The sequence below is a fragment of the Schistosoma haematobium genome, chromosome ZW, assembly GCF_000699445.3.
Source record: "Schistosoma haematobium chromosome ZW, whole genome shotgun sequence".
Classification (NCBI taxonomy): domain Eukaryota; kingdom Metazoa; phylum Platyhelminthes; class Trematoda; order Strigeidida; family Schistosomatidae; genus Schistosoma; species Schistosoma haematobium.
The window spans coordinates 48,036,736-48,049,293 of NC_067195.1; the positions used below are offsets into that span (position 1 = coordinate 48,036,736).

At 30.4% G+C, this 12,558-nt stretch overlaps 1 protein-coding gene across 1 annotated transcript in view; it reads right to left on the minus strand.

Annotated features, from left to right (window-relative positions):
• ROR2 (Tyrosine-protein kinase transmembrane receptor ror2) overlaps positions 1-12,558 on the minus strand; it is a 103,278-nt gene that overhangs the window by 23,347 nt on the left and 67,373 nt on the right. The window contains exons 4-6 of the mRNA XM_012940732.2: positions 8,245-8,282; positions 5,541-5,718; positions 4,379-4,488 (exon numbers count right to left, since the gene is read on the minus strand). Of these exons, the coding sequence (XP_012796186.1) occupies positions 4,379-4,488; positions 5,541-5,718; positions 8,245-8,282 (326 nt within the window). The remainder of the gene's footprint in view (positions 1-4,378; positions 4,489-5,540; positions 5,719-8,244; positions 8,283-12,558) is intronic.

A 12,558-nucleotide genomic window follows, 5' to 3' on the forward strand; every position in this document is an offset into this window, starting at 1 on the left:
ACTGACATGAACTAATATTTGGACAATTTCCTGAATGTTATATATATATATATACTCAAATCTGAATAAATGGAAACTAATTATTTGAAATGCTCATATATGTAGGGATTGCTTAAAATTCGAGTTAAAAAATTAACATATTTTGAGAAAAATGACTCATTTCATCAGGAATATATTTAGTTATTCATTTCATTCTGATCATGTCATCGTTTTCCTTTTTTTTCTTTTTTTCTTTTTTTTACATGCCGAACAATAATGGTCACAAAGATAGAAATAGAAAACATAATTTGTTAAGTGTAAAACAATAAAAACATTGTTAGATTGCGTGACATTGATTATTATTAGTATATGAATTATTTAATGTTTGTATATAAAGAATATACTGATTACATGAACAGTTTGTCATTTTTCTAGTTTGTCATAAAAGAAAAAAGAATTATTGTGGAGAATAAAGAATAGAGAGGAAAATTTTAAAGAATTAATCAACAATTGACTCGTATAAATAAGATTCAGTCAGTCAGTCAGTAACAACTTAAAACCTCTTACGTACGTACATCAGTTCGAGTTGCCACACCAAATTAGCACAGAGATGCAGTTGTCGATTCAAATCCCGTAGTGGTAGAGGTAGCAAGAGTATAAGCAGTAATCGGGAAGATTAGGGTTTGGAGATGTTATTCACGGAGTATAATACAGTGAAATAAATTTGAAAACAGGAAAAAAGGGATATGAAGAATTCGGAAGATTAGAATTTGGGAGAACACAAAGAGTGGATGCACTTGCGCCATTGCAAACTATTTTGAGCCATGTCGTTCAGGGTCTCTAACCATCGGTTGCTATCATCTCGCGGATCCCAACCAGGTAGTCTACACCTACCAACATGACTCAGTCCACTTGTCAGTGACTTCATGGACTTGTGCCATGTTTTGGTTTGGCCGCCCCTAGCTTTCTTCCAACCTACTCCTATACCACTGAACATCGCACGTCGAGGCAGTCGGTGGTTGGGCATACGTAACAAGTGTCCCAGCCTTCTCAACTGATGAAGTTTCACTACTTCAACAATGGATTTGCCATCCTTACCTACAACCCGTTTCCTAACAACTGCATTACTTACTCAATGGTCCCAGGATATACGAGCAATGTTTGGAAGATACCTATGATCAAATACTAGTAACCTACGGATATCCTCTACTCTTACCGGCCATGTTTCACTGCCATAAATTAGGACGGATCGAACTGCTGCACTGTAAACCCGTCCTTTGGTTGATAGACGCATATCTCGTCTACGCCATAAATGATGCAAGTTGGCAAAAGCTAGTAGAGCCTTCTGTATCCGTGCTGAGATTTCGTCACACACCAGACTACAAGGGCTGATGAGACTTCCAAGATAAGTGAAGCGGTCGACACGCTCAATTACTTCACTCCCTATTATTAGTTCGGGTGTCGATGCAACCCAATCCTGAAGCAACATTTTTCATTTCGAGGGGGAGAATCGTATCCCGAACATGCTTGCATTGTTGCTTAGTGTGGTCAGAAGACTCTGAATTTTGTCAGCGTCTTCACCAAATAGAACTATGTCATCGGCATATTCTAGGTCAGAAAGCGAATCTCCCGGTAGAAGTTTAACCCCTGGAAATTTAGATGAGGAGAGTGTTATCTCTAAAAGCACATCAACGACAAAGTTGAACAAGAATGGAGAGATATTACTATCAGTAGTATAGTGATTATGATTTGTATACAGAATAATATAATCAAGGCAAGAATCATACAAAATACTGTGAAAAATATAAAATTTATCAGTAATAATGTACATACAAAGAAAAATAGTGACTAAAATACATTTGAATATTATATAATTAATTATAAAATACCATCTATAATGTTGGATTTCTGAAATGTTTTCTTTTCAAATATACATGAAAAAGAAAACTATATGAAAAGATGGATAGTGGCTAGGAATGGAATTCAGGATGTACGTTTCGTTCTGTTTGGGATTTGTTAGCTAGATCTTGGAGTTGATGTTCACTCTGTGACTCGAATCCAGTACTGTTTGCTTCAAACATCAACTCTGGGATGTAGGTACATCCAACTGACAAGTCACAAATGGGACGAAATGGGCGTCCTGGATTCCACTGTTAGCCACTATCCATCTTTGCTTAATAAGCTTGATCCGAATAGCAATTGCTTCAGCCGTCTGTAGGGTTCTCACTCTGACAGAATTAGGTAGACTGCTGTTAACACGATTATTATTGCGAAAGATTACTTTATATCGGCTGTATGTCCCGTCTAAAGTAGATTGTCTAAAATGGAGGTGTTAACCGTTTTGACTACAGCTTTGGTTAACCACACGGGGAGGTGCTCAAGAGCCCGAATGTACAAATTCCTAGAACATTTGCCAATATAACTTGCTCCACAGAAGCAGTTAAACTGATGGATACAGAAAGAGGTGGCTAGTCTAGGTAATTTATCTTTCAACCTCGGAGTGATTATTGGACGTATGGAAAACATGTTACAATTTTAAAGGATGTACTGTCTTAAATCTGGCCAATTTTATGAATTATTGAGATTTATAATTGTAGAACTTGATGAGAAATTACTGAAAAGAATATTTTTCGTTCTAATAATTGTGTTTTAATATAATGGGAATTTTTCAGTGATTAAAATCTCCACAGCCCTATACTGATACTTTATTAATTAACTGACTTAAATGCTGATGATTTGTAGTTTATGATTATTATATAGAAAGAATGAAATTAATTTCCACTAGATCGACATTCTTTTTTTATTTCTCAAAAAAAAATAATTAACCAATAACTAATCCGTTGGATGGGGGGGCGATTGGCTAACTAATTCAGTGTACAGATAAAAATAGAATGCATTTTAAATATTTTTTCAAATAAAATAAAATAAAAATGTAAATTAGTATAGAAAATCAGTGAAAATAAAAACAAAAACTACCTCAAAATGCATAAATTTCATTTTCATTGTTCTTTTTGTGTGTGTATGTGTATGTTGTGTATAGAAATAAATAACAAAACTTATTTCAATTTTAATTAATGAGCTAATAAACTGAATTTTTAGTAAATATAGATATGGAGGGGAGAATAAAGTTTATTCTTATTTATATTTAAAGTTATATGTGTTTGATTTAAGGAAAAGAACGAGACGAAGAGGTAATAATTTTGATATTTTTTACAAATTTCGGATATATATTTAAGTATAGTTAGTTGTTATCTGTAGGTAATTGGAAAAGAATATACCTAAAAGGATGAACTCTGTAATATTTATTAGTTCATATATAATTAAAATTCTGTTTATTTATAAATTCATTTACACCAAGTGGATAAAATGATGCGTATACTATTTCCTATGTATGTAATTCATGTTCAACTATACAGAAAATAATAACTATAGGAGTAAAATCTATTATAGTAAGTTTCAGGGTTGAATGCAATCTAAACGGTTTTAATACTGCTTGTATAAAGACCAATAATTCTTTAGTTGTTATGAATAACTGATTATAAATAACCCATAATCGAATAGATCTTCATAAATCATTCTCTAAATATACATTGGATACTTATTATGTATATCTAATTTTGGAATATGTTCCCAAATGTCTGTAGTAAGCAGTTGTGATATGTGAGATTATCCATGTTAGGAATATGAAACATATTTATTAATTTCAATCTATCCTAGTTTTACTGAATTGTCAGTAATGGGTTGTGAAGATTATTAAGTTTTCGATTGGATTGTAAATTAATGAGAGATGTTAATAAAATGGTTTTCACAAAACTTGAATTTTCTAGGTTAAATATAGTGAGATGTTATGAGTAAGAACTGTTGACTAGTTACAAGGCAGAACAATAAATCTACTTTCATAGATGTACTAAACAAATATGAAAGGAGTGACCTAAATCATCGAAACTAACATGAACGCTTAGCACTTAACATTACTAATAATTAATGAAATTGACAGTTGTACACCATAATCTAAAATATATTTTAAAAAATGCGCATAATTTAAGTTATACATTAAGTCCTCTAACTGTCTTCATTTCGTTAAATTAACTGTCAAGAAGAGTGTCATCTGGTTGTTTAAGAATAGACTGAAAATTCGTCATGGTTGTTTTAGAACTCTCTTTGCACTATACTGTGTTTGAATTGCTTCATACTATCGGTAAATAAGTAGTGGCAAACATAAGGGATGATTTTCTCACATCTATTAATACGTATATTTATAAACAAAGCGTTGCTTCTAATAGAGTGAAGATGTTTTCAATTAACAACCCATTGTGTTTTAATAAATTATTGAGAGAAAAAAACTAAAAATGAATAAATATGCTTTACAGAATACTGAAACAGAAACTTTTATGCTTACTTTTACTTGTTAATTGTAGATAAGCTGTGGCATTCAATGTTCCAGATGGATTAGTTGCAACGCACAAATACTGTCCAATGTCAGAATTATGTAATTTTTCCACACGTAAACTAGAAATTATTAGAGGAAAACAATCTAATTTAAGTAGTGAAATAGGTTTATGAAGAAAATATAGAATATATTTAAAATAAACTAATATTTTCTTTGTTATTTCACCGATTTGATTTCAGTCAAGCATAATGAAAGCTTAGTTTTACAGTATCTAATTATCAGATTTCATTAAATGCTAAATGTAACTTTGTCATTATGAGATATGAAATGCAATAATTCAGTGTACTAAAATCTATTGTAATTGACTCGTGGCAAATATACCTCAGTGACATAACAATTTTTATAGTAAGAGAATTTTATTACATTTACAATGAGCACTGTTTAGAAAGGTGGATAGGAGTACAATGAATGGTTATTTGTAGGGCGATTCCAGTAAATGAATTCTCTTATTATATTACGAGTTTGATCTAGCTACTTATGAGTAATAAAAAAATTTGATAACTGGTGCAAAATAGCATGAAATACAAGTTAAAGGAGAAAAAAATTGCCGCTTCAAACTATTTAGAGATAGACCACAGAAGAATGAATAGTTGTTCAGTCTACACTTGAAATTTCACCGACAAGTCACTTTTCCTTCATGTGTTTTTCAAAATAAAAAATAGGATGTTAAATGCATGATAGTAAATATTCAGTAAGACACAAATAGTCTTAAAGTTTAGAGAATATGATACTCAGCTGTTGTTTTATATGATTAATGTATAAACTATGTCAAAAACTATGACCAACCTGTTGAAATTATATAAAAGTTCCATCCAGTGAAACATATTTTTTGGACAGCTTTCTATGTGATTCTAGTCTCAACTGATTTCTCTTTAATAAACGAATATGAAACAATGTGTTGAAAGGATGTTTGTACATCATTTCGAATATTATTGATCATATCATTCATGCCTGTAACCTGTTGATGCCATAACGTCAAGTTCGAATGTACCGAAATCTATGTGTATTTTTAATTATGACAAAGGTTTTTTACTGTAATTCTTGTTACCTTTCTAGTAGAATGGTTTTTACAAAAAAATAATTAAAAAATGATTTAATCAAAAATACTTACGCGCTTCCCCATAAGGCAGTGGTTATTTTAATTTTATTCGGTTTTTCTAACAATTTTTCACCATTTTTATACCACTGAAATTGAGGTATAGGTTCACCAAGAATATCACAATAAAATGTTCCTTTTGCTCCGATTGAACGAGTTAAGTTACGCATTGGTTGACTTAATCGAATATAGGCTGTTAGGGGATATTTAAAGAAATATTCTTCAGTTAAACAACAGAAATAAAATGAAAGGTAAATCAGAGTTTAGTTGACTGGATGCTTTTAAAACGATGGTTATAAAGTGCATAGTGATTGACAATGTATAGAGAAATTATTTAATTTAACAACACTGTTAGACCACCATTGAAAACCTGGAAGCATTGGACATCCGTTTCATCCTATTGTGGGACGACCACATGGGCGGGATTCGAACCTTCGATCTCGCGCGCGAAAGCTTAACCTCTGGACCACTGAGCCGCCATCCAACGGTGTTAATGTCTAACATCAAATGATCCACGAACTTGCGTGACCATTGTCCGTTGTACTGAGGTAGATACCTGTCTCTACCACAAGCGGGATCGTGGATGCGTACTGCTGAGGAGTCCCATAATAGGACGAAACGGCCGTCCAGTGCTTCCACGTTGCAATGATGGTCTAACATCAATCGATTCATTATCTCAATCAAAACTTAGGAATCTTCACAACCTGATTCCGAGATATTGTCAAAATTCCTCCTAGTTACATATTTTGGAAATCACTTCCTTTATTGATTTCGGAGGATTAGACAACCATTGATCAAATAAACAGATTATTTTAGTGAGCAACACATTTCATTTTATAAAGACTACACAGAATAAAAGATTTCAATGTCATAATATACATGAAAATTACATTACAACCATTCAGGTGTACGAAATCTTTACCTGTCAACTGGGTATCTCACATGAATTATTATTTGCTGTAATATCATGTCTATAAACATGTTTAGTTTCAAAGGGAAATGTTTTAAATTACCCTGACCCCATCAATTCAGCTATATAACCAGACAATGTTTCTACGAACAGTAAATCTTTAACAAGATCACATTCCATATGTAAGGAATGAATTTCCACTGAAAACAATAGCTTATGAATCCCTAAAAAACCAATCTAGGTAGGTACTTCAACTCAGTTTACACACATCAGCAGCTGTGATTCTTCATTCTATCTAGGAATAGTCAATGTTTAAAAAAACTAGCCGAGTTGTTATTACTTATATTCCGGATTAATTTATCCGATAAGCTTTTGAATGAATCCATAGTGATGATGGAAAAACCAATCAGTGATTTAACTATATTCATATTGTTTATGTTAGTCAAATTACATTAAAGATATGAAACTAAATTTGGAAGGTCTATGAAACTAATAAATGACCGTATAAAACTTATTCTAATCAGAACAATTCATTCTATTAGGAAATATTTAGAGAAAACAGAGTAAATTTTATATATAATTAACTAATAAATGACAGTTTTCACTTGAAGAAAGACAGTAAAATTTACTATTTAAGAGAATGAACAAAACTTGTTAACGGAATTATCCAAGTAAACTTGATACTGTGATTATTCACAACAATAATTATAGTAGTAAAATTTCAGCATTTGATAAATATATTCTAGTGAGAAACAGTGACCAGTCGAGTGCAACCTGGTCTGTTGTGAGATAGTAACTCACTGAAGACAATGGTGGATGTGTCGCCCAGTTTTGAGGACTGGTTGAAGTTAGACATTAACACCGTTGGATGATGGCTCAGTGGTCTAATGGTTAAGCGCTTATGTAAGAGACTAATATGTCCTGGGTTTGAGTCTCGCGAGGCGGAATAGTGGATGCGCACTGCTGACGAGTCCTACAATAGGATGAGACGGCCATCCAGTGCTTCTAGGTTTTCCATGGTGATCTAGCTCCAATTGACTTATGATTGCAACCATTGAAATGTATTTTTAATGAACAATGTTCAGACATCACTTACTAATTCTTTCCTCAACTCCATACCTAAAACCTACGGACCATGAGCTATAATAAAGATATCACTTGAACTCAATTACCCAAAAAAAATTTTGTGACGTATGATATTTCTCATTTGGCAAAAATATCGACATATCATAAGATGTTTATGAATATCACATAAACACTTACACAGGAAACAAAATAAATCCAATCTTTATTATCTTTGGTCAACCAAACCATCCAGCTCAGAGAACAAAACTCCATCAAAATCATCCACCTGAGCTACAAATCTTCACCATCTCAAGATTATGTTCTTAACTGTTACGGTTAGTCAAGCATCAACATTATTATCAATATTAGTATCTTTTTCAAAAGTTTTAAAAATCAGAGTTCAAAGGCTTGGTATGTGAATACATTGCTTTTTGTTACTAAACTAACTTGATTCGTAACTCCACCTTTTAGTTTTTCTAAATTTTTGCTGGTCAGACAACGGCTTGTTGTAAATGGACTGGTATCTATTTCAAATGTTTGATGTAGCAAAAATCCAATGGAAAACTCAGTAGTCTAGATTTTTTTAATGTCCTTATTAGTGTAAGAAAGCATTATGGGTAGTGGCCACTCTATTTTTATAATATTTACCACGGTTAGTAGTTACTAAGTTACGTGTCACTACACTTAACATCCAAAAATATAAGATAAAAGTTTAATGAAATATAAGGAGCAATTTTTACTTACTTTTACGTTCTTCTACAGATTTATCCTCATAGTGTATACTAAAAATAAAAAAATGAAACATACATGCAAACAACATTAGAAAAAAACCAGATGAGAATTTGTATGAAACTTGTTAAATGTTTATAGCCATCAGTTAATTTTGAAGATTGTTTCCGATATTAGTGTTATGATTAAAAGTGTTAAATGATATATATATTACTGATAAGTTAAAATATAATGTCCGGTATGAGTTATCAGGAGTTTTATAACAAGCCATTCTATTCAATAAGCATTTTGGCATACTTAGGTAACATGTTGAAATAATAATACATAATGGTAATATTCTTGTCAATCAAGTCTACCGGATAGATGATAGTTAAAGATTTGTGTTAAATAGATAGAAGAAGTCAATTGATTGACTCTTTATATTGTTTTCAAGAAACGTTTATGACAGAAATTTATCAAACGTTTTTACACTTTAAAAGTAACATGATGGATTCTAGAACTGAACTGTCACTTTAATATGTTTAGTAATAAAATTATTATTTTAGCCATAGAATCATTTGGCTCTATAATTTCAAACAGACATCTTTATTTCGATGTAACAAGAAGCCGAAGATTGTTATCGAAACTTATCCAAGGAACTAATTACTTTAAACATCTTTATAATTAATTATTCAAAGCATAAATAATTTTTTGATGCTTATTACCTGTTTAAATAATGATATAGTGTGTGTAGTAACTGAATAACTAAATAGAGAAGGGAATAATATTTTCAAATTGATTATAATATGATACTACTATGCACTGGAGAGCATACTTAAATTCAAGTAATTTGTTAATTATGAGTAGTTTCAGTCAATATGAAATTATTCTCTTTTTGTTGAATAGAACCTCTGTTAATTAATACAAACATATCTACACATAATGGTAAATAATCAGATTTCATAAAAGATGCAACTTAAATCCATTCAAGTTATTACCAGAAATAAAATGTATTACTGAAGAAAATTGATTCATCAATTTCAGTCGGATGAAAAACACTGAATTCTATAGAAATTTGTTAAAGGTATATATACCTTGAAAAATGTATTTATAAACTATAATTAAATCATAAATTATTGTAGTTGTCAATTTATACAATGAATCGAATTGTTAAACCTTGTAATCTACTAAAGCGTATTCCTAGAAAGTTCCTAAATGATATATACATATTTCTGCAATATAGTGTTTCCTTTTATTAATGGTAATAAATTTGTAAAGACAATCGATTCAGTATTATATTAGTGACCGGTTAAGTTATTTTCGTCAATCAATATAACTAATTTCTAGTTGAAAAAAAAGATTGACTGACTTTGTAAATGATCTACAAAACATATGTTTTTCACAAGCGTATTTCTGTAAAAGTCATCGCTTATAATATGGTTTAACAATCCTTATTACTATTGTTTCGTTTAACAGTCAGAAGTAACATATGTACATACTTACATCGATTCAAGTTGCCATACGATACCAGTATTTTGAGATGAAATAATCAAGAAAAACACAAAGTTTCAGTCATAGAAGTAGTATCCATGATAGTAAAGAAGGTAGTCTTAGTGAGTATGATTCAAAAAGAAAAGAATTAATTTGTATGATATAAAGTGTGAGATCATTTTTAAATTCATCTTCACGAATAGGCGAAAGAATGAATGCTTCTGAATTGTCACTCGATGTCTCTAACCATTGGCAACAATAGTTAGACTGATCCTAATTGAATATTTCGAATCCTCAAACACAACATAGAATAAAATTAGTTAAAAACACACTTAAGTTATACTGGATGTCTGTTTTACATCAGTAATGTGTTTAAAGCGATCTGTTCCATGATTTACAAACACCTTAGATGCTTACAACTGCAACCAAAGTCATTTGTTTGACTAAAACCCCCCTTTGTATTCCGAAACAATTTTTACAATCACAATATTCTCTACATTCGCATTAATCGATCCTTGAACAAGATATTTTGCTTAATATATTAAAACAGCTGACAAATTTGACCTTTTTATCGTTGAAACCAAAACTATTCCAGTATCTTTTCTGTTCTTATCTGACTAATGAAACATAATTATCAAATATACTTATGATTAATGTGCGATTAAACCGTTTTATCGACATCTGATTTCAATTTTCACTGAATTCAATTTTAAAGCTGTTTTCCATAGTCGTCATTACCATCATATTTGTTTAATTGATTCCTTCTTTAGAATCGTTTTTCTATACAACTTAAAATGTACAATTAACTCTTTATTATCTACGTTATGGTCATTATTCATTTCTTCACCACCATTTTGGCTAAATTGATTGCTATAAAGGATGTAGATAAATTCCAGGACAAAAACTGATAAAATGTAACTTAGGAAGTAGAATATACTGTTGACTAAATGTGTGTGTGGCCACACATACAGAGGTAAGAGTAATCATGATCACCAAATTAAGGTGTCTGAACATGTACCTTAATGGTTGCAGAAACAAATAAGCAGCTGATGAGAAACCACGAAATATAATGAATTTATATTATTCAGCATCAATGTTTGTTCTGGCTTTATTTAAATTCATAAGGTGAACTAACTGTATAAAATCTAATGACCCATGAAGAATAGATAATAAACATCCATCGTTCTTTATCGCCAAACACATAGTTGAAACAGGTCATAAGATGGATCTTAGATTTTGAGGTGTTGCACAAAAGTGTAAAAGAGAGTATACTAAGGCTTATTAAAGCCTTAACCATATGGAAATTCAAGTTCGCTTTTTGTATTCAAACACAGTTTGTTCTCACCTTAAACCTATCCTGGTAATATTAACTTATTATCTAGCGTGACGAGTTTTCAATTTTTTTTCAGATTATTTTCGTTACTATATTTATTAACTAGATTTGTTTTCTCTTATCCCTCCACTCATTTCTAGTCTAGTTGACCTTTTATTTTTATATATAAATGTTCTTAACAAGTGTATGTGTGATCAGATTGTCCCAAATGTATTACGCTAATATATCATATAGTTCTGATAATCTTCGTCTTCTTATTGCACTATAAAAATGAGAGATTGTACTATATTTTATAAGAGTAATTGGAGATTTTCACTCAATACATATTGAAATAGAACATTAGTGTTGATTGTTAAAGATTGGCTAAAAATAAAATTCAACAGTATAAGATGATGACAATCTATCAATAAACTTTTCAAGAGGCCACTTAATGTTAGAAATCTAAGCAATGTCAACAATTGTTCAATTATCTATGCTTAAAATGTGTTCATAAACATTTTTTTTATCATTTCATTTTAACTTCATCTGTAGTCTGATTAACTAGTCAGTATGATGACTAACCATTATGATGAGTGAAGTAAACACACAAATACAAACATACACACCAAAATGAAACCCACTATTGTTATATTTTAGCTATAAATAAATAAATCAGTTTATCTTGGTAAAATCTAGTGTAAATAAGATAATACATAAGTTCATATATTTCCATTCACATTGGTACATTTATCTTTTTTTCTTCTATCTATTTGTTCATACCATTTTTCGTTTTATATACGCTTGCACAATCACAAAACTTCATATCAAAGTTTTAACAAAGTACTACCACACACATATAGAAAAATCTCTTTTTGTTGATTGAATATGTAAGATTAGTATACACAGTAACTATATGATAATAAATTGAATACTTTGATGTAAAATAAACACAACACTTTAAATTTTCTGTGAATTCATTTGTACAATTGAATATGAAAACTATCAAAAATTTTAAAGAATTTATTAATGATATAGTGTAATATTATGTGATTAAGGAGTTGACAACATCTTTGTCGTTATGCAAACAAACAAACAAACAGATAGTCTAAAATATTTTAAACATTTTTCCTAATATGTACTAGACTTTTCTTTCCCAACTAGTTACTTAACTATTATGATATAACATAAACTTTCGTAATATAATGCACATTTCATAAGTTTTAACTGAAAAAAAAGAATAATTTACAGACAATAAATGCACACAGTAACTAGTTAATTAGAACAATGATAGTGTTATATGGATGAAATCCATTAGAGTAGTATCATTATCATATTACCTTTATTCACAACATAGAAACCATTTTGAGTTAATTACTAGAACAGATTTCGTTCGTTATTTTTCTTTTTAAGATGAATATTGTAGAAAGTTCAAAATTAATGCAAAATAAAAAGCAATAAGTTTCTTTTAATGGATTAGTTGGAAAACAGCTGACGCATAAATGGTAAACTAATTGAATGTATAGTTTGTATTGCCTAATATGTATATT